This window comes from Tursiops truncatus, chromosome 7 (genome assembly GCF_011762595.2).
Source record: "Tursiops truncatus isolate mTurTru1 chromosome 7, mTurTru1.mat.Y, whole genome shotgun sequence".
NCBI classification, from domain to species: domain Eukaryota; kingdom Metazoa; phylum Chordata; class Mammalia; order Artiodactyla; family Delphinidae; genus Tursiops; species Tursiops truncatus.
This window is the reverse complement of record NC_047040.1, coordinates 2986424-3007838: the sequence shown is the minus strand read 5'-3', so window position 1 is coordinate 3007838 and position 21415 is coordinate 2986424. Positions and strand designations below refer to the sequence as shown.

At 53.8% G+C, this 21415-nt stretch overlaps 1 protein-coding gene across 2 annotated transcripts in view; it reads left to right on the top strand.

Annotated features, from left to right (window-relative positions):
* RAMP1 (receptor activity modifying protein 1) overlaps positions 1 to 21415 on the top strand; it is a 47785-nt gene that overhangs the window by 14768 nt on the left and 11602 nt on the right. The window contains exons 2-3 of one of the 2 annotated variants that reach the window (XM_073807041.1): positions 1655 to 1793; positions 1867 to 1956. In XM_073807041.1, the coding sequence (XP_073663142.1) occupies positions 1655 to 1793; positions 1867 to 1956 (229 nt within the window). The remainder of the gene's footprint in view (positions 1 to 1654; positions 1794 to 1866; positions 1957 to 21415) is intronic. The other variant, XM_019923429.3, reaches the window with a different exon arrangement.

The window sequence follows — 21415 nt, the reverse complement described above, 5'->3', positions numbered from 1 at the left end:
ATCCACCCACCCAGCCATTTACCCATCCCCCCACCCGCCTACCTACCCACCCCCCCCGCCTCCTCCCCCCACGCAGTAACTCTTGAGCCCCCAGAGTCGCACACTAGAATGGCTCTTCCCAGCCCCCTGCCGTCACCACCTCTCTGGCCACGCCCCACCTTCCTCACTTACCCCCTCCCCGAGATCTGCAGCAGAGGACAGGTCAGGCCTGCTGCCCCACTTCCTGCTTCCGGCCCGAGCCTCGCGGTCTGGGAGTCGGCTGGGTGCAGGCCCCGACGGGGGCAGGGCTAGTTCAGTCTAGTCTACACCGCTTCCAGTGCTCGGACCTTGGGCCTGCTTCTGAGCCCCGAATCCCCAGTTCCCATCTGTAAGGCGATGATCACCATAGGACCCCACCTCAGGGTAGTCGTAAAGAGCTTTGAGCAGCGCCCGAATATTGTAGGGACTGGAGAACCAGCTCCTCTGCATTTTACTCTGGGAAGACAGAGGTGGAGGGGGAGGAGTCCGAGGGGCCAGGGGCTCCCACCTGAGCGCACACCCCTACCAGGCCCGAGCGCCTCAAGTGACAGCTTGCCGTCCACCCATGTCCCTGAGTCCAAGAATTCCCAGCACAGCCCCTCCCCCCAGGGATTTGGAAGGGCCTGCCAGCAGGGCGGGTGGGTGCCTGCAGGCAGAGGACGCAGCATGGCCTGGGGGCGGGTGGGTGCCCTGCAGGCAGAGCCCAAGCAGGGAATGCAAGGACCCCGACCCCACCCCAAAGAGCAGCAAGAAGGTGGACAGTGGACGTTCAGCCTGAAGAGGGGAGGGGGAGGAGGCCTGGCGGGGGGAGGACCCAGTGGAGAAGCTTCCTCACCTGCCTGGCGTCCCCGGGAGCCAGGCTTGGGCTTGGGGGAAATGAGTGAAGTTTGCTTCGTGCAGGGCACTGCTTGGCCATTTGTAATTTCTGACTGTACCTTCATCAAGGCGGGAGGGTAGAAACATTTCACGTGACAGTGTGTCTGCTTGGTGGTTTCTAACTGGTGAACATCCAGACACAGAGGATATGAGCTCAGTGCTGGGTGCTGCAGTGCAGCCCGCAGGTGCCGCAGGAAGAGGGGCGGGCGGCGGGCTCCAGGACCCTGTGCCGCTGGCCCTCCCTGGGCCGGGCTGATTCCTCCTCACTCCCCAGCAGGGGCCTGGTGGCCTCGCGGGTGATGAACCAGGGTCCGGTCCCAGCAAGCTGTTCTCGCAGCCGCAGTTTCCATGTCAGTGAAGGGCAGGCCTTGGGAACCATGTCGGGAGTGGTGTGAGGATGAAACAGTATGTGAGAGTCAGACTCTGTGCCCCGGACAAGAGGAAGTGCGGTCCCCATTCTGTCGCTGTCGCCCAGGGAGACCTCATCATCAGACCCGCTATTAGCAGGCAGGGCCTTTCCTGGGTCCAGAAACAACTGACGAAGAAATGATCCAGTTGGAGCCTAGATGCCCCCTCCAGGGATCACGGGGACCCCAGGGCATCCTGGTGGCCTCAGAGTCGGACGGGGCTCCCCGGCGGGCCCTGGGCTGGGAGCCCCGATGGATGTGGGCTGTGGACATAAGAGTCCCTGACCCACAGTGGGGGCAGGCGGGCCCGGCGAGGCCGGAGGGTGACAGTCGTCTGGGGGCTGTCGTTGCAGTGAGCCACCTCTTCATGGCCACCGCCTGCCAGGACGCCACCTTCAGCACCCTCCTCCACGAGCTCTGCCTCGCCCAGTTCCAGGTGGACATGGAGGCCGTCGGGAGGCCGCTGTGGTGCGACTGGGGCAAGACCATCGGGTGAGTCCGCGTCTCCGGCGTGGGGGCGTGTCGGGGGCGGGGCCGCGGGGCCGGTGAGAGGGTTTCCTTCAAGGCCGCGGTTGCGGTTCTTCACCAAATTCCAGGGTGTGGATGCGCCACGGGCTGGGTCCAGCGTGAGGGCGAAGGAGGGCGCCCCTGCCAGGTGAGCGTGGACGGTGGGGTGGAAGAGGCCTGAGCGCGGCGACCTGGGGTCACGGTGGGTGGCGGGCGCCAGCGTGGCAGGCGGCGGGCGGAGGGTTCCGTTTGGTCCTTGTCCGGTCTGGGAGGCCGGGAGCCGGGAGCTAAGGTCTAGCGGCCGGGCCGAGTCCCTGTGACAGGAGCCCCCCGAGTGCAGGGCTGTACCCGCAGCTTCCCTCCATCCCCGTGGTCCGGCCAGGGCTGTCCTTCCTGCCTGCTCGGGGCTCGGAGCTTCCTGGAACCATGGGCGGCCCAGCTCGAGCTGAGCCCCTTCCCCTTCCTGACTCAGTCCTTCTGCCAAGACGTCCTTCTTCCTGCCCCACAGGGCTCATCCCTGGCCCCTCGGCCGCTCAGCGGGGTCGGCGTCTCTCCCTGCCCAGGCCCCGTCCCCTCCGTCTTCTGGAGCAAAGATCATAACTTGGTGTGTCTGCAGGCGCTATCCCAGGTTGTGTTTCTGCTTCAGCGTTCAGGGCCCGGGAGCATCAGAGGGCTCCAGTGGGCGAGGAAAGGCAAAGAGAAATACCCTCCAGATGCCAAGATCACAGGTGGGCGGCCGACCCTGCCAGGCGAGCAGGGTCTGCAGAGTGTCTGTGGGTTTCCAGCCTGGGCTCCGATGTCCTCTGTACAAAGACCTGCACCTCGGTTTACAGCACAGCGCAGGACACACAGGAGCTGGGCACGGGGGTGCTGGCTTCCTGCCCCTGCAATTAACATGGAACCCGCACGGCCCTCCAGGGTCTGAGCAGAGGCCGAGCGGGCGCCGGGCCAGGTGGGGTTTCCTCACCCTCCTCCTTCTCCGCTGCCTCTTCCCAGACTTCAGGGTCTCCTTTTCTGAGCTGAGAAATCAGTCATGAGTTAGAAATCAAAGGGGGGCGGGGTTAGAAATCAAAGCGGGGCCGGGGTGGTGGGGGGCAGGATGTTCAAAATCAGCAGAGCCTGTTCTTGAGGCTAATTGGCTTTCTGCCTCCGCTGAGTGATTCGTGTTTAAATTAAAGAGTGCACATTATTATGACGCAGAGAAAACACCACGAGGGTCCCTGGGGAACAACATGCCCCCGCCCCCGACCCCAGCTCTGGGCAAGTGATTCCTGTAGACAGATTCCAAACAGGTGGCCTCGCAGAAGAGGTAACGCAATTGGCAAGTGACGTTCTGAACGAAGCAGTGGTGACATGTTACTGGAAACGAAGCCACCGCAGACGGTTTCCGACTCCGCTTAGAGTGCAGACAGGAGTCATTATCACCCGGGCCCCAGAGTTTGCCATCATCCGAGCTGAGCTGTGTGGTGATACAGCTGAAAATAGAAGCCGGGGGTGGAGGTGAGGTTGCTAGGAAATGTCTTTATTTAAAAAGAAAATCAAGATAATTGTGGGAGGAAGAAGCAGAAGTCCTCATCCTGAGAGCATCTCGGCAAATCGGCTGGGGCCAGCCAGCCCCGGGGTCTGTGGTCAGCAGAATAACAGCCCCTAGAGGTGACCACATCCTAATCCTGGGACCTGGGAATATGGTACAGTACACGGTGACGGGGACGTAAGTTGCAGATGGAACTAAGGCTGCTGCCCAGGTGCCCCTGAGACGGGGGGTATGTGGATTATCTGGGTGGGGCCAACACCATCACAGGGGTCCTTACATTGTCCCAGCTTTGGCAGCTACAGCACCTTCAAATTGGCTTTTGTGTTCTCTTGACACCCCCCGCACCCCGCATCCTTTGGGGGCCGTTCCTTACTTTCTGGCACCATGAGATTCTCCAGGCTCGTTTTGTGCATTTTCTGCCCCAGCCCTGGAATCAGCCATTTTTCCAAGGAGCCCCGGTTCCTTTGATTAAAGAATGAGGCTCAAAAGCCAAGATAAACATACACATATATTCCTACCAGGGATTTAGATGTGACCAGTGAGACCACCCAAGCACAAGAAGAAAAATAACACAGGAGAGCCCCCCTTTAACCTTGGGGTAGGGAAAAGCTATATATAACGCTACTTATTCCAAGGAACTGGCTTACGATCATGGGTGTGTCAAGTTCAAATCTGCGGCGCAGGCTGAGGCTGGAGGCGCTTGGGCGGAGCCAAGGCTGCAGCCTTGAGGCAGAGTTTCTTAACTTGCTCTTAAGGCCTTTCAGCTGGAGGCTGAAGCCCACCCCCCACCCCCCCACCCCCAGGATCAGGGAGGATCTCTCTACTTAAAGCCAGCTAGTTGTAGAGGTGAACCACATCTCAGAACTGCCCCAGCAACACCTGGGTTGGTGTTTGGTTGAGTAACTGGGAACTAAAGCTTGGGCAGGTTGAGGCAGAGAACTGCCCATCACGCTGTCCTCAAGGTAGCTTCCGAGAAGTGTCATTTCCCCCCACCGCATTTCTCCATCCTTTTCACCCCCTTCCCACCCACTCCCTGTGAGTACCAGTCTCATTAGCTTCCGGTTTTTCCTCCCTGTATTCCTTTGTACAAATGGGCAGGTGGACATATTTTTTTCCTTATATCCTCTTCTTTCTTACATGAAGTATTGGGTTGGCCAAAAAGTGCCTTCAGTTTTTAAGTAAAAATAAAAGCCACATTTTTCATTTTCACCAAGAACTGTATTGAACAACGTATTCACCCTTTTGTTCCACTACCTTCTGCCATTTTTCAGGCAACTTCATAATTCCGTCTTCCCAAAACTTTTTATCTTTTTGGACAAAGAACTGTTCCAGGTGCCTTTTACAGTCTTCCAGGGAATTGACATTTTTTCCATTAAGAGAATTTTGTAAAGACTGAAATAAATGGAAATCTGAAGGTGCGACGTGTGGTGAATATGCTGGATGAAGTAGAACTTCCCAGCCAAGCTGTAACAGCTTTTGCCTGGTCATCAAAGAAACATGCGGTCTTGTGTTATCCTGCTGGAAGATTATGCGTTTTCTGTTGACTAATTCCAGATGCTTTTCGTGAGTACTGTGTCCAGTTGGTCTAATTGGGAGCAGTACTTGTTGGAATTAATCGTTTGGTTTTCCAGAAGGAGCTCATAATAGCGGACTCCCTTCCAATTCCACCATATATACAACATCACCTTCTTTGGATGAAGACCGGCCTTTGGTGTGGTTGGTGGTGGTTTATTTCGCTTGCCCCACGATCTCTTCCGTTCCACGTTATTGTATGGTGTCCACGTTTCATCGCCCATCACAATTTGTTTTAAAAACAACGTTTTCGTTACATTTAAGCAGAGAATCGCATGCGGAAATACGGTCAAGAAGGTCTTTTTCGCTTAACTTATGTGGAACCCAAACATCAAAGCGATGAACATAACCAAGCTGGTGCAGGTGATTTTCAGCGCTTGATTTGTATATTTCGAGTGTGTCGGCTGTCTCCAGCGTGGTATAACGCTGATTGTTCTCAACGAATGTTTCAATTTGCTCGCTATCAACTTCAGTTGGTCTACCCGACCGTGAAGCATTGTCCGGTGAGAAATCTCCGGAACGAAACTTCGCAGACCACTTTTGACACGTTCGATCAGTCACAGCACCTTCTCCATACACTGCACAAATCTTTTTGTGCATTTCAGTCGCATTTTTACCTTTTTTGCCGAAAATGTTGCTGTTTTCTTCCATCTTCAATATTAAAATGGCTACACAAAAATTCACCAATTTGACGTCTTTTTTTAAATGCACGCTGATATGACAGCTGTCACATACAATCTAACACAGTTGTTTCCAATGACGTTAAAGACAACTAAGTGCTACTAGAGTCATCTTACAGAAGAAAAACCGAAAGAACCTTTTGGCCAACCTGATATACTATACTGTGCTACAGCTATTCCTATCCTATACTATTCCATAGATTGTCTTCTGCTATGCTGTACTGTACTATACTCTAGATAGTCTTTTACTATAGATATTCTTATACTACACTATGCTATCAATACTCTTATGCTGTACTATACCATAATATAGATATTCTTATACTATACTATAGATATCTTTATACCATACTGTACGGTAAGATACTATAGATATTCTCATACTATACTATAAGTATACTACACTATACTATAGCTATTCTTATACTACACTATAGATATTCTTTTTGCACTTGGGGTTTTCTTTTTTCACTGAGAAGTATATCCTGGACATCAGTCCTTATCAGTGCACAGAGAATGTTCCCATTCATTTTTACAGCTGGATAATATACTCCACCATGCACAGTGTTTCCATCGCTTTCCTGTGAAGAGGCATTTAGGTTTTCCCAGTAGTCTCCAATTTCAGATAGCGTTGAAGTGAATGACCTTGTGCAGATGCATTTTCATGTTGTTGGAGCTGTATCTTCAGGTCAACGGTAAGGGCACACGTGGTTTTATTAAGTACTGCCCATGGCTCTCCTGAGGGTGCAGCGGTTTGCACCCCGCCAGCAGTGGAGGGCCCGTTTCCCCAAGCCTCGCCAGCAGACTGTCATCAGACGTTGAACGTTCCCCGTTGGATGAATGAGAACTGGTGTCTGAGTGGAGTGTTAATTTGCAGTCTCCAGTTACAAGTGAATCTGAACATCTTTCCTACGTTTAACGGCCATCCTCAAATCAAGTTGTTTGTTCATGTCTTTTCCCATTTTCTGTCAAGACCATTTCTGGTCCTTTTTCGAGAGTTCTTTGTAAGTCAGAACAGAGAGTAGCCCTTTGTGTGTGATACATGTTAGATATTTTCTCCTAGTTTGTTAGTTGTCTTTCGACTTGTTTTCAGCATTTTTGGGGCCACGTAATTTTTTTTTAAGTAGTCACATGAGAGTTGATCTTTTATCGCCTCTGGATCTGAGTCATAGTTGGAAAGCCTTTCCCTATACCAAGATTCAAGAGGAATCCAGCCATGTTTTCTTCTCGAGCTCGTGTCTGGCTTCAGCGGCGACATCTAAACCCCTGGTCTACCTGCCGTTAATTGTGGTTTGCGGTGTGAACTATGAAGCAGATTTTGTCTTCTTCCAGATGAGCTGCCCGTTGTCCTGTTTATTCATGAACCCATCTTTGCCCCCAGTGATTGGAGACGCCACTTCGCCCTTTACTAAGTTTCCCTGTGCATTTTGCTCATACTTTTATAAAAGGTCCCTTTTCAAGCCTTCCCCATGTTGCATCGACAGCATTAATTTCTCCTCCAGAACCATCAGTGGGTGCTCACTGCCTACTGAACGCTTACTTAGTTGTCAGTTCCCTCCGTCCAAGAAAAGAGTTTATTATTATAGCTCGCGTTTACTGAGCACCTACTGTGAGCTGGGCATCCTGCTAAGCCCTGAACATTCACTATCTCAGTTAAGTAGGCAGCGACTCAGGAAGAGGCAGAACTGTGGTAATTCCCACTGTATCTGCCCAGGGTCACAGCTAGTAAGGAAGGTCTCTTTGAGTCAAAGTCCCAGCTCTTGACACTCCCCAAGGGCACTAGGTGGCCGCTTCCTGAACCTCAGGGGGCAGTGTGGGGATGCTCTCTGTATAAGCGTGGCTCCCCGGGAGGTGGATGCTGGCCTCCAGTGGCCATCTCTGCCCCCGCCAACATCCAGTGGGCCTGGTGAAGTTCATTTGCATTGGATAATGATGCCGAAAGCTTGGCCTCTGTGCACAGGTGCCAAATAGAATCTCGGAGACAGAGTTTTGGGTGAAGTAGAATAGCTTTATTGCTTTGCCAGGCAGAGGGAGACACAGCGGGCTTGTGCCCTGAAAAACTGCATGTCGCAGCCGGGGAGGATCTGGTGAGGGGTTTTATAGCCAAGGATCAGGGGTGCAGTAGCTGATAAGGATCAGGGTGCTTGCGAGGCTGCCCTCCTTTCTGGCCTCAGGTGCTCTCCTCCTAATGAGCTGCTCTGGTTCCTTTAATCTGGCCTCAGGTGGTCCCTTGATGAGGTTATCAAACTGTGATGTTCTCTGGAATGAAGAATGCCAACATCTTCCATTTGTTGGGGGTTATAGTTCTGTAAAGATCTCAAATACATTGTTATATGTGTCCCTTGAGGAGGGACCAGGACCCTGGCCCAAGGCTGCTCTACTGCTTCCTGGCCGCTCCTCCCTTGTCTCTGCATCCCCTCCCTGCCCTGATTAGCAACTGTTTGAATCTGCGCCTTAGAACTCAGGGAAGGTTATGGAGGCTGGAGTCTTGTCCCTACAAACAAGAACAGGGGACATGGAAAGGCGTCCGTGCCCTGGAGCCCCACAGGGTCCTGCTCGGCTTCAATACCAAGCCTGGTGCTCGAGCCAAGGGCAGACTTTCCAGGGTCTCCTGGAACAGTGGAGGTCTGGGGGGTCTTGGGGGTGGACAAACTTGTCCAAAGGATTGGGTGGAAGGAGAACGGAAGAGGGACCCAGAGAGAAGGCTAGGCGTCGTGAGGATGTAAGCAGGAGGGCCATCACCACAACCAGAGCGCAGTGACCAGCGGGAGAGCAGGGACCCAAGGTGGGGACCAGCAGGCAGAGAGCCGGACAGCGGCGGTGGCTCAGGGGGTTCTCCTGGAGCCGGAGGGCCACAAGCCAGGTGGGCGTCTGGCAAAGGGCACGGGTGTTGGGAAGGACGCCTGTCCAAGCCAAGTGCAGCGAAGGCCTGTGGGTGAGGCAAAGGCCACAGCCCAGCAAGCAGTACTGGGCCGTTGTTGGGGTCTGGGGTTCAGGGCCAGGCTGCAGCTGAGGGTGGGAAGCCCCTAGAGCAAGCGCAGCTAGGGCCAGAGCCACCTGGTGCCTGCCCCCTGACGTCAGTGCGGCTCTGCTCTGTCAGAGGGAACCTTCTGGGCTCTCCCGAAATCAGAAAAGACTCCAGTTCAAAACAGCTGCAAGTCAGAGGAGATCACCTTCGCACTAAGTGACACAGACGAACGCGAGCCAGACAGTCTTGCATAGAACGCACACTCCAGAACACTTGGGGATAAAGCCCGCCATGGGTACGTCGGGGCCTCTGCCCCTGCTGGCCGGCTCTCACGGTGCTGTGCATCTGTGCATCGCTGCTCACGGATAGGAATTTCTCGAGGGAGAGCAGAGGGCTGATGACTTGTTCTAACAAGAGGACAGTGGACATTCTTGAGTGACCTGCCCTGGCATGTGGGCCTGCTTCGTTTTTGCGTTTCAAGGTTTGCAACAGTTAGAGCTCACCCTGCGACCAGAGCTGCGCAGCGAGATTCTGTGTTTGAGCCAATGCAGGCCCCTCTCTCCAGCAGCCCTGGACCGGGACCCCTGGCTCCTCCGTCGTGAGAATGGCTCGGGGGTTACTCCTGAGTCCTTCCGTGTGAGGATGCTTTGGGGGGCCTCAGATTCCGCAGGTGTCTGACCCATTCCCACTCTGGGTCCCTGTAGGGCCAGTGAGCCCAGCAGGGCAGGCTCCCCACTGTGCGCCAGGCCAAGTCCACCGTGTCCCAGAGGTCAGCTCGTTAAAGTACAGCCCTGGTTCACTAACGGAAATTTAACATAATTTAACATATTAACTGGGAACGTAATCTAATTGGGGAAGCTATAGAGGACTTGGGGAAATGTGTCATCAGAAACTCTCATTTCCAGAGACCTTCCTGTTGGTGTTGTTTGGGGAGGGAGAGGAATCTGGAACGTGCAGAACTCAACCAGGAAAGGGCTGGTTTTAAAGTGACTGCATATCGATTTTCTCCCCCAGACAAGAAATGCCGGGTGGATTTAGGAGACCAGGGGGCAGCCCTGCTCCCCCACTTCCTGCCCAGCTTCAGGCTCTAAGGTGTCACCTGGGCTGGGGAAGTATCCAAGGAGATCAGAGGTGGCCCAGGGGCACGGGGCACCGCCTTCCGAGGCTGGTCATCAGAGAGCCCAACTTCACCTTCATCCCAGTCTCTCTGCCCCAAAGCCTCCATGTCTGTAAACCCTGACCGTGTCCGCCTCGGCGCACGTCAGCTTCGGGGTCCAAGGGACCCGGGTCCCCGTGGCCTGCTCCCGGGAACCCCTCCCTGCCACGCTGGCCCCATGCTGGGCCATGAGAGTCCTCCAGCCTGGCGCGAGCCGCGGCCCAGCGATGAGTCTGGGTCTCTGGCCTGCGAGTGGAGGAACAGCCCAGTGAGTTAAGTGAAGGACCCAGAGCAGTGCAGAAGGCTTGCAGACCTGCTCCTGCAGCCATGGGTTGCAGGCCTAGCCCCCCAGTTCCAGGCGCCTGTTGGTTTAGGCCTGGTGCGCTGACCCACCGCGGGGTCTTTCCTGGGCCTGCCGTGATCCCCGGCCTGCTGTTGGAACAAAGGGCCTTCTTTGTGTGTCCCGTGAAAAGGGTCAAGTCAGGAAGTTCTTCCGGCTCAGCAGCAGCGTTGGAACAGCTGCTTTGGTTTTGGTCCCAATGGGAACTGAGAGCGGGCATCTTCCTTAACCACAGAGGTCTCTCTGGGGCAGCGGCCGTCACCCTCCTGGGGTTCCTGCTGTGCTCGGCCCATCCGCCCGGGGCTCAGGGAGGCCCACGCCCAGGGTGCTGGGCAAGCCTCTCACCGGAGCCCTGCAGGATGCCTGGCGTGGAGGTCAGCCCACCTGCGCGCCCCTCACAGCCGGGAGCTTTCGGATCTGGGCCCCGGGCCCTCGGGGGTTGTCTGTCAAGGATCTGCCCTGATACTCACCCGTGCTCGGGCCACACGCTTGTCGGGACGACCTGGCACAGACGCCCCTCCCACACCCTCTGCCCACCTGCATGCCGGGGACCCTCCAGGTGTCCCGCAGCACAGCCGCCCCCTCAAGCCCAGGAGTGCGGACAGCTGGCGGCCGATCTTGGACCTCTGGGGGCCTTCGGGGAGGGACCGTGCCAGGAACACCCCCCAGCTCACCCTGAGAAGCCAAGCCGGCTCTGCTCAGGCCTCGGTCCCGTCCCCTGGCCCGGCCTCAGCTGGGGCTCCTGCCCTCGGGGAAGAGGTGGAGACACGGCTTTCCAGAAGCGGGGGGCGAGGTCATGCAGGCGGCTGAGGACGGGGCCGCGGGCCTCCCCAGCTCTCCCCGGCCCTTTGCTGCTTCATTTCACCTCCCGCTGGCTCTTCGGGTGTGTGGAGACGCCGCTACCTGCTGCTGCCTGTGGGCCGTGGGGCGGGAGACCCCGGACTCCCCGCAGCCACCCCGGGTGCGTCAGGCCCCAGCTGTGACAAGGAGGCAGCACGTGCTCAGGCTTGCTGGGCGGGCAGAAGAAAGGGGCGCCCTTTGCCCCGCGCTCTCCAAGGCGGCTTCCTGAAGCCTGCACCCAGATGGCATCGCGACAGAGCCTTCGGGAATGCCAGCTCACGGGGGAGGAGTGCGCTGTGCGCCCTGAGACCCTGCGGCGCCAACACGGGCCTGTCTGTTGCTGGCGGGCCGGAGGCTCTCAGGAGGCCTGCCAGGCCCCTCCGCCCTGGCCAGGGAGCTCAGCCGCAGCTGGCCTGGGGGACGGATCCAGGGCTGGGACGATGGGACCGATGTCAGGGGCGAGGCATGCTGGAGAAGGCAGGCAGGCGCCGTCTGGGGCTTCGAGCACCCCGAGCTGGGCTCCTGGAGATGGGGGTGAGCGGCAGGAGGGTCTCAGGAAGCTCCCAGACGATGCGCCTGCGGGCCCACAACCGAGGAGCCCGAAGCTGGGGAGGAGGGCCCGGCCCTCACCGTCCACGCCTGGGGCTGCCCCGTCGACCTCAGCTTCCCTTCTTCTCCACTGCTCCCCTGGGGGGGACGAATGCATGTCCCCAGATGCGAGGCCAACTGACCGCTGGGCCCTGGCACCCGGCCTGCTGTGACGTCTTTTTCCATCAAACCATTAACCGCCCTGTTTCACAATCTCCACAGCTTGGGTATCAAATCAGGCCAGTGTCAGAACATATAAGGTCATAAGGAGATGACACTCAGCAGATCCCGGCCTGAGCGGAGGGACAGGCAGATGGAACCCATCCGGTGACGGGGCCTCCCTGCTCTGCGCGTTCATCCCCACCTCCCACAGGATACACTGCGGCACCCCCTTCCCCCCAGCCCGGGAAACCCAGGACCGTCCAGGCAGATGGGACTGCTCTGTCAGGGGAGCTGCGCACACACGGAAGGGGGCAGGGCGGGCTCGTGATGGGAGACGAGGATGGGGTGTGCTCTGGTGGGCAGGGGAGGCTGGGTGGGGGGATCCTAGCAGACGTCGCTTCGTAATGCTGTCTTTACCCCAGCGCTCCCCCTGCCTACCAGGGCCCCCGCCCCAAGCCCGGTGACAGGGTCTCCCGCTCGTCAGTCACCCAGGTGGCGGTCCCCTGTCCCGAGCACACTCAGAGTCTTCTGTGGGAGGGGTCCGGGAGCCGAGGTGCAGCACAGCAGCCACGCCCCAGGCATCTTTGGAGGTCACCTTCCTACCCAAGCGTCGTACAGGACTTAAGCCCTGGACACGTGTGCGCAGGGGGCCCTGCAGGACACGCTCGGGACAGGCCTTAGGTCTGAGATCCCTCTTCTTCAGCGCCTTGTCTTAGAAATGGAGACCACGCTTTGTTCAAAACACGCTCCTTTGGGGTAGCAGGGAGGTGAGTTGACCCTCACTGCCAGGGCAGGGGAGGCAGCCTAGGTCGATGGCAGGAAGGCCAAATTAACATGTCCTGATATTTCCAGTCCTACTTGTGTTGAGCCATTTCCAGGGTTTTGATATTATAAATGATGCTGCTATAAGAACTTTTGTACGCCGAGGCTTACTTCCTTTTTGACTAATTTCTTTAAGAATTCTTGCATGTGGGCTTGCTACAACACATGCCATGAACATTCTGTGGTTCTTGATAGGTTTGGCCCAGTCGCCCTTTTAAAGAATTTCACTAACTTACATTACCAGCAACATACGGGAAAATATGTATTTCCATATAGGTTCCTGAGTATTGAGCTTGTAGAGACTATTTTTGCAGGTTTAAATGAGATTTCCTTTTGGTTTCAATTTGCCCATCTTTGGCCCCTAGGAGGATTGAGCTGTTCTCCCTCAGTTGTTTGCAGTTTGCTTTTTCTCAAACACAGATTATCTGACCTTAACCTTTGCTATTTATACTTGAGTCATTGGGGGTATTTTTTTTTTCTTTTGTTTTTGGCAGTACGCGGGCCTCCCACTGCTGTGGCCTCTCCCGTTGCGGAGCCCAGGCTCCGGACGCGCAGGCTCAGCGGCCATGACTCACGGGCCCAGCCGCTCCGCGGCATGTGGGATCTTCCCGGACCAGGGCACGAACCCATGTCCCCTGCATCGGCAGGCGGACTCTCAACCACTGCGCCACCAGGGAAGCCCCCGCTGGGGGTATTTTTAATTTGCTTTTACAAACTCTTGACTATGGTAGAGATTAGCTCTCTGTCATTTTGTTCTAAATAGCTTCATGTTCCATTTGTGTTTATTCTGGTGACGTTTATTTTCTATGTTTCAGTTAGTTATTCAGTTAAGCGTGTGCCCCCGCTCTCTCCCCAGAGCTCTGTGATTTAGCGGGGTCCTATCTGTTCCACAAATTCAGCCGAGTCACGTGGCCACACATCTTATGTTCTGTATTGTGAAATAATGTTTATCTTCTTAACACAGTGGGTAGTTACATTAAGCCATGAATTAAAATTTATATCCTTCCTATCTCGATTATCCTAACATAATTTGTTAAACAGTGTTTCCTACCTCAGGCGTTCAGTTCTTCCTAGTTTAACACATTTAATACCTTCTTGTACACATTAGAGTCTATTTCAGTTGATTTTAACCTATGTTTTGGGGGCATATTCCACCACTTAAATTATCATGGCTTTATGACGTTTTCTACAATTTAGGAGAGGTCCTCCGAGACGAGTGCGTTCATTTTTGTTATACTTCGCATTGTGTTGTGCTCTCTTTGATATATTTTCCACCTATGTTGCTGAAACAACTGGAGAACCATTTTGCCAAATTCCATAAAAAGTCCTATTGAGCTCTTAATTGAGCCGGCCAGTATCAATCAGTCAACTCAGGAAGCGTCACCTGTTTGCAAGAGTCCTTCCCATGGGGATCCCCGCAGGCCCCCCCCCCCCAAGCGTCCTGAGGATTGGCAGCTGGCCTAGTTGGATTGACCACTTGTTACCTTTGGGTGCTGTCTTTTAGCAATCAGTAGAAAAAACAAGCGTGGGGAAAGAAGAAGTGTGGAGCTCCGATAGGACCACCTGGGCCCGAATCCTGCTGATTCTTTCACTGCTTACACTCTCTGTGGGCCTCTGTTTTCTCCCCAGTGAAAACAGTATAACAGCTTTTTCTTTTTCTTTATTTTTTTGGCTGCACAGTGCGGCACGCGGGATCTCAGTTCCCCGACCAGGGATGGAACCGGCGCGTCCCTGCAATGGAAGCGCCAAGTCCTAACCGCTGGACCTCCGGGGAAGTCCCATAACGGCATTTTCTTGATTGACAGTTCCTGATTTCCCTCTGTTCGAGTTTCCTTAATCGGGTTTTAGGATCAGACTCCTATTGGCCTAATGGAATATATGTGTTCAGCTGACGATTGGGGTCAAGGGTAGGAAATAACTGATGTTCCCTCGGAAGTTGGAATGAACTCATCATCGAAGCCATCAGCTCTGGGTGGTTTGGGGAATTCCTTTCTCCAGTTTCTTCCTCCACTATTGATGAATTTTGGCTGTTTCTTATTTCCTATTTGTGTTTCAGCTATATTTATTTGGGCCGTATCCTCCAGATTTCTCACTAAAACACAAGGATGCGTAGTATCCCTTTAAATGTTTACTATCCTCTATATCCAAGTTTTGTTTTATCTTCGTGTTTCTCTCCCCCTTTTTTCCTTTGGGTGGATGCCACCTCAATCATCAAAGGGAACTCAGGAGGCCCACTTCCTCATTCATTGTGCCCATTTATAGTCTTTACAGAATAGGCTAGGCTTTACGTAACAATGGCTCTTTTAAATTTTTGGCATTAACTCAGCATTCACTCTCACCTCTTTTAAAAAATATGTACTTCTTTCCTAAGATATCATTTAGATGCTTAGTTCATCATTTTTTCTCACTTTTTTAAACATAATAAAGGCATTTAAACCTGATGATTCTTCCTAAGGACCTCCTTCCTCACTTTCTGTAGATTTTATGTCCGTTTTTCCATCCTTTTTTCTTAATAGACAGGTATTTTCTTCTTCAGACAGCTTTTTCTTTTCTCTTTATAAAAATTTTTTATTGGATTATAGCTGATTTACAATGTTGTGTTAGTTTCAGGTGTACAGCAAAGTGAATCAGTTATACATATACATGTATCCTGTACTCTTTTTTAGATTCTTTTCCCATACAGGTCATTACAGAGTACCGAGTAGAGTTCCCTGTGCTGTACAGTAGGTCCTTATTAATTATCCATTTTATATATCGTAGTGTGTAAATGTCAATCCCAATCTCCCAATTTATCCCTCCCCCCTCTTTCCCTCCTGGTAACCATAAGTTTGTTTTCTACATCTGTGACTCTATTTCTGTTTTGTAAATAAGTTCATTTGTGTCATTTTTTAGATTCCACATATAAGCAGTATCATATGATATTTGTCTGTCTGACTTACTTCACTCAGTGTGACAATCTCTAGGTCCATCCATGTTGCTGCAAATGGCATCATTTCATTCTTTTTAATGTCTGAGTAATATTCCATTGTATATATATACCACATCTTCTTTATCCACTCTTCTGTCGATGGACGTTTAGGTTGCTTCCATGTCTTGGCTATTGTATAAAGTGCTGCAGTGAACACTGGGGCGCATGTATCTTTTCAAATTATAGTTTTTCCAGATATAAGCCCAGGAGTGGGATTGCTGGATTACATGGTAAGTCTATGTTTAGTTTTTTAAGGAACCTCCGTGCTGTTCTCCATAATGGCTGTATCAATTTACATTCCCTCCAACAGTGCAGGAGGGTTCCCTTTTCTCCACACCCTCTCCAGCATTTATTGTTTGTAGATTTTTTGATGATGGCCATTCTGACCTGTGTGATGTGATACCTCATTGCAGTTTTGATTTGCATTTCTCTAATAATTAGTGATGTTGAGCATCTTTTCATGTGCTTTCTGGCCATCTGTGTGTCTTCTTAGGAGAAATGTCTGTTTAGATCTTCTGCCCATTTTTTGATTGGGTTGTTTGGGTTTTTTTGATATTGAGCTGAATGAGCTCTTTGTATAGAGATTAAACCCTTGTTGGTTCCTTCGTTTGGAAATATTTTCTCCCATTGTGAGGGTTGTCTTTTCGTTTTGTTTACAGCTTTTTCTTTAGGCAAGTGTATTTTCTTTCTTTTATTTTTTGAATTTTATTTTATTTATTTTTTATACAGCACGTTCTTATTAGTCATCTATTTTATACATATTAGTGTATACATGTCAATCCCAATCTCCCAATTCATCCCACCACCACCCCACCACCACTTTCCCCCCTTGGTGTCCATACATTTGTTCTCTGCACCTGTGTCTCTATTTCTAGGCAAGTGTGTTTTAATTCTCATATGTTTTATTTCTATTTGGTTCTTAATCTCTTCTTGATGTAGTGAGAGAACATAGCTCAAATCATTTCTGCTCTTGTATTTTTATTGAGATTTTCTTTGAGATCTGGTATATGATGACCTTTCTCTGAACATACCATGAATACTCAAAAATGAAGCATGTTCTGTTCATTCTGTTTAACTCCCACCAAAACAATCATGAATTCTGCGTTGTTGTGTTATCCAGCCCTTTGTGTGTTTCTGAATTTTTTATGTGCTTGACGATGATTCGGTTCTTCCATTCTAATCATATTGTTATTGTTTCTATTTTTCTAGCGGGTCTTATGTCTATATTTTGCTCTGTTTTTATAACATTGAGATTCCATGTTATCATGGGGCCGTTACCAACCATGAAACATCATTATATGTCTCCTCATCATACTTAATACTTTTCGCTTTAATGATCTTTGGGTTCATATTGACATCAAAACCCTAGTGTTTCAGCTGCTTGGAGTTTACCGGTAGCTCTTCTCGGGCGTCCGTCTGATTCCGTCTTTATCGTCTCGCTTGCAGGCAGCTTATTGCTGGCTTTTATTTGTTCCATCTATAGACTGACAAGCCTTGAAGCAAAGAAGGTTACATCATATTTGTCCTTTCTGTTCTATTTTCAGGCACTCCACTTTTGGTTGCTGATTTCTTTCCTCTTCTCCCTATCGTTGAAACATGATGTGTTTTCTTTTACCTTTTAAAGGAGGTGGAAATATTGGCAAAGCTATTTTTTCACTCAACCGGCCATGAAATGTGAAACACAGATGTGCTTATTCCTGTACTGATTTGCTTACGTTATCAAACGACATACTTTGGCTTCTACTTGATGAAAGAGCAGGAGTCTCTGGGGTTTTGGCTTCCTCCATATCTGTCTGTCAATCTGTCCATCTATCTATCCAGCTATCTACTTATCTATCTACCCCTCTATCCATCTATCCCTCTATCTACTTATCTGTATCCATCTACCTACATACCTACCTATTCTGTCTATCTATCTATGTATCTATCCATTTATCTACTTATCTATCTACCCCTCTATCCCTCTATCTACTTATCTGTATCCATCTACCTACCTACCTATCCTATCTATCTACCTCTGTCTACCTACCTACCTGTCTATCTATCCATCCTGCAGTCCATCTATCTGTCTATCTACCTATCTCTTCCTCTCTGCCTCTCCTCATTGATGTCAGCTAATGTTCTAAACCCTACTTCTTTCTCTCTGCCTCTATTTCGTTTTTTTTTGTACTCTTTGTTGTTCTGAATTTTATCAGTAATAACTGTTGATCTGACAGGGCTCTTGGTTACTTTTCTGTGCAAATAGACTGTTGACTCAAACATGTCATTATTTTTAACATCATCATTCCCTTTCACATGCCTCTTTTCAATTCACGCAACTATTTGAAGTAGACCCTAGAAATAAGCCATGTAATTAGTACTTTCTCAGACCTCAGAAATTTCCAAGGAGCTTTTCGCTGGCTTTGTACTCGAGTGGCAGCTTGACAGGATAATAAACCTACGATGAACAGCCTTGCTTTCTGAAGTTCACGTAGCTGTTGTCCCATCGTCTCTGGGTTTTCATTACGTTATCAGAGGAGGCAGAAGAGATTTTGGTTTGTCTTTTAAATATGAACTCCTTTTTTCGGGCGTGGTTGCTCATGGGTTGCTAGAATTATGGGACCAGGAAGAGATGGCAGAGGCGTAGGGCAGGCACACAGGACGTGTGCCTGGAGCCCTCGTGACTGAGTCAGGGCTGCCTGGGGGCAGCTCTCAAGACACATGTCCTCATACCCTGGCAGCCAGGACCACTGGGGCCATGAGTCGATGGGCAGCACCAATGCCTGACACCCCCTCTCCACTTGGTCCCAGAGCAGGTGGGGGAGTTTTGAGACCTCCTCCCAGAAGCCAGCGTGGTCTGCAGGGTCCCTGTGACACTTACTTCCATGTGTCTTCATCCTCCCGGTGCGCTGGGGCTGCCTCTGGTCCAAGCTCGTGTCCCAGGGTGATTTGGGGTCACGAAGAAGCCCCTGAGGATGACTGGGAGCTTTGCCCTCGCTGGGGGTGACAGTGGCTTGCCCTCCTGCATGGGCACGTGTTCCTGGGGAGGTGGGACAGAGTGTCGCCAGGCCGGGGGGCCAGAGGTGGCCTGCTCCTACCCTACTTGGTTATGTTTCTTCTCCACTGGGCAGCAGCAGGGGCCGCAGGGAGCAGACTCCCTTTCCTGGAGCCACAGCCCTGTGGGTTTAGGCTTCGGGACCTGGACACACCTCCTCCCAGCACCCTGGCTGCTGGGGAGCCCCTCACGCTCCCTGGGGGTGAACCCCAGCAGTAGGAAGCGATGGCCCCCAGCTGCACCCCCCCACTGGGTGTCAAGGCCGCCCTGCAGGAACCTGGTGAGAGGTCACCCTGCCAGCCGGCATGGCCTTCTGCCCAGGGTGAGGATAGGGCAAGAAGCTGTCGGGGTACAGAGAAGCCACGGCCACTGTCCCCTGTCCTGGTGGCGCAGTGGCCTGGCCTGGGATAGTGCCACCCTGCCCGGAGGTCATCTTCATGGGACCCTGGGGGATGCAGGCTGCCGTGCCGTGCCAGCGTGACCGCTGATGCTACCCTGCATGCTTTCCTGGAAGCAGCCCAGGGTGGGGCATTTCTTTGTGTTCCCCTCCCGCCAGGCTGGCGTCTGCACGCCTGACCAGACAGGCGGGCCGTTTCACGTTTCCTGACAGCGTGTCCCATGCCAGGCCCACGCGGAGTTCCACGTGAATGTCCCACCTGCTGGCAGGTCTCAGTGGCCCCATCGAGTTAGGAGAGGCCACGCTCCCTTCCTTCCCCCACCTGCAGTGCCCACTCGGGGCTGGACTGGGAGACAAACGGTGCCTGCCCTCAGGGGGCTTTCCTTCAGAGACAGAGGCTCCTCCACAGCTGTGAGGTCAGGGATGGCCAGGTACCCGTGTGCGGGGTGTGGTGGGCACCTCAGTGGGGGCTTCTTAGCCTCATGACTGCCTCCTGCTGGGGCGGGGAGGGGGGACTCACACCCCCTTGCTGTGAGCCCGGGACCACTGTTTCCATTTTAAAGGGGGAAGCACCGAGGCTCAGTACTGAGTCCACCACTGGTCGATGTTCCGTGGTGTAGAATGTTCCACGGCCCTTCCCCGACACTCAGTGTTGCCCTGAGCTCTGAACAAGGGGGGGGTGGGGCAGGAGGGGCACAGAGGGAAGGGGGCCACCTTGACAGAGGCAGCAAGCTAGTGGGATATGTGGGTGGGTCCTTCAAGCCTTTGGGAAGCTCCCTCAGGAGAATCCAGTGCATCAGGGAGACAAAGGGCCTCTTGGGCAGGGCGGGCAGAGAGCAGTGCTCCACAGGGCCCTGGGGGCAGGGCTGAGGGGGGACTGGAGGAGGAAGCCCTACCCTCCAGCCGCCAGCGTTGTTTCACAAGGATAATGTCCCCGGGGTGTTAGTATCCAAATGTAGCGCCCGGCTGTCCTGCCTAATGCTGGCGCCCGGACACGTGTGTTCACCCCTGTCCCAGGGAGGGCGGGAGCCCTGAGGCCCTGGCAGGCCCGGGTGCGGCCGGCCGGTGGCTTCACCTTGCTAGACCCGGGTGTCCGCCCAGGGGTCCCAGGAGGTCCCAGGGTTGCAGCGGGTCAGAGCGGGTCACGTGTGGCCGGGCCCACGGTGGGCATAGCCCCCAGCGTTCTCAGAGCCCAGGGCGGGATCACTGCGGGCCCAGTCTCGCCCCACCTGCCAGGCCTCAGAGGACACCCACTGAATTTCAAAACTGTGGCTTTGTCTCCATGAGCCTGGAGCCTGGTTCCCGCGGCGGCCTGTTCTCCGAGGAGGCATCGTGCCCCGCCACCCGTGGAGAGCCTGGTGCCCAGGCGAGCTGCATGCGGAGCCGGGGATGGATTTAGAGACCTCTCGCTTCCTGCCGGCCTGAGCAGAGGTGCCCAGATTCCTTCCTGCCCGGAGCAGGGCCCACAGAACAGGCGCAGGGGAGGAGGCCGAGAGGCCAGGGTGCCCCTCCCCAGGAGGGGCTTCAGCGGGGAGCAGGGGACAGCGGCCTACGTGGCGGAGCCACGCAGAGCCGACGCGGGCCCCGGGGCCACCACCTCGCTGCCACCTGGGGCCCGTCGCTCGGGCCCCTCCCCAGCTCCCCGGTCTGTAAGTGGGGGAGCAGCTGTGAGGGGTCTCCATGTAAATAGCCGTAGTGTGTCCTGTCCTCTGGACGGCAGAGGGCCAGGCCTTCCGCTGTCACGGGGGTGCGGCGTGTTGCCATCGGGGGTCACGGCCGGCTGCGGGGGGTCTGTGGGCTGCATAGCCCAGTCTGAGCGGGTCCGCATTCTGCATGCCCACAGCCCCCTCTGCCCATCCATCACCCGGGGCATGAGAACTGGGCCTGGCCTGTCCCAGGGCCCAGCGTGCACGTGCTCCCAGCAGGAGCCCAGAACCCCCTGTGGATGTCCGACCAGCCCCACAACTGCAGTAGGGCGTCTGGAGACGCGGAAGGGTGAGCACCACCCGCCCCGTCCAGGTACCTGCCTCGCTCGGACTCTGCAGCCTTGGGTCCCTAGAACCTGATCTCCCAGCCCGGTGCCCAGCAGCCCCTTCGCCCCCTCTAGGCCTTCCTGCTCCTGCCCCGTGGGTGTGTCTCGCAGGCTGGGCCCGGCTGAGGAAGCCTGGGGGCCAGCAAGGAGCTGATGCTCTGTCTGCAGACCCTGGAGAGGGAACAGGTGCCGTGGCCTGACCAGGGCCAAGCTCAGGACACCAGGGCTGGGTCACGAGCTGCCCCGTGCGGTGGCAGAGCTCTGGGTTATCCACCAAACTCTGTTGAAATCTTCCAGAAACATCGGAAAGCACTGGCGTCCTCAGTTGATAGCAGTTGCCTTGGTTGGGCGCTTCTCCCTACGGGGGTCGGGGAGTGGGGACCACTCCCACGTGCATTGGTTCCCTGGCCTCCATCTCAGCCCTGGGCTGTCTGCCCGGATGGAGAGTCCACAGCTCAGAGACCCTGAGTCTCTTGCCCAGGGACATACAGCAGCTTCACGGGGCAGCTAGCCG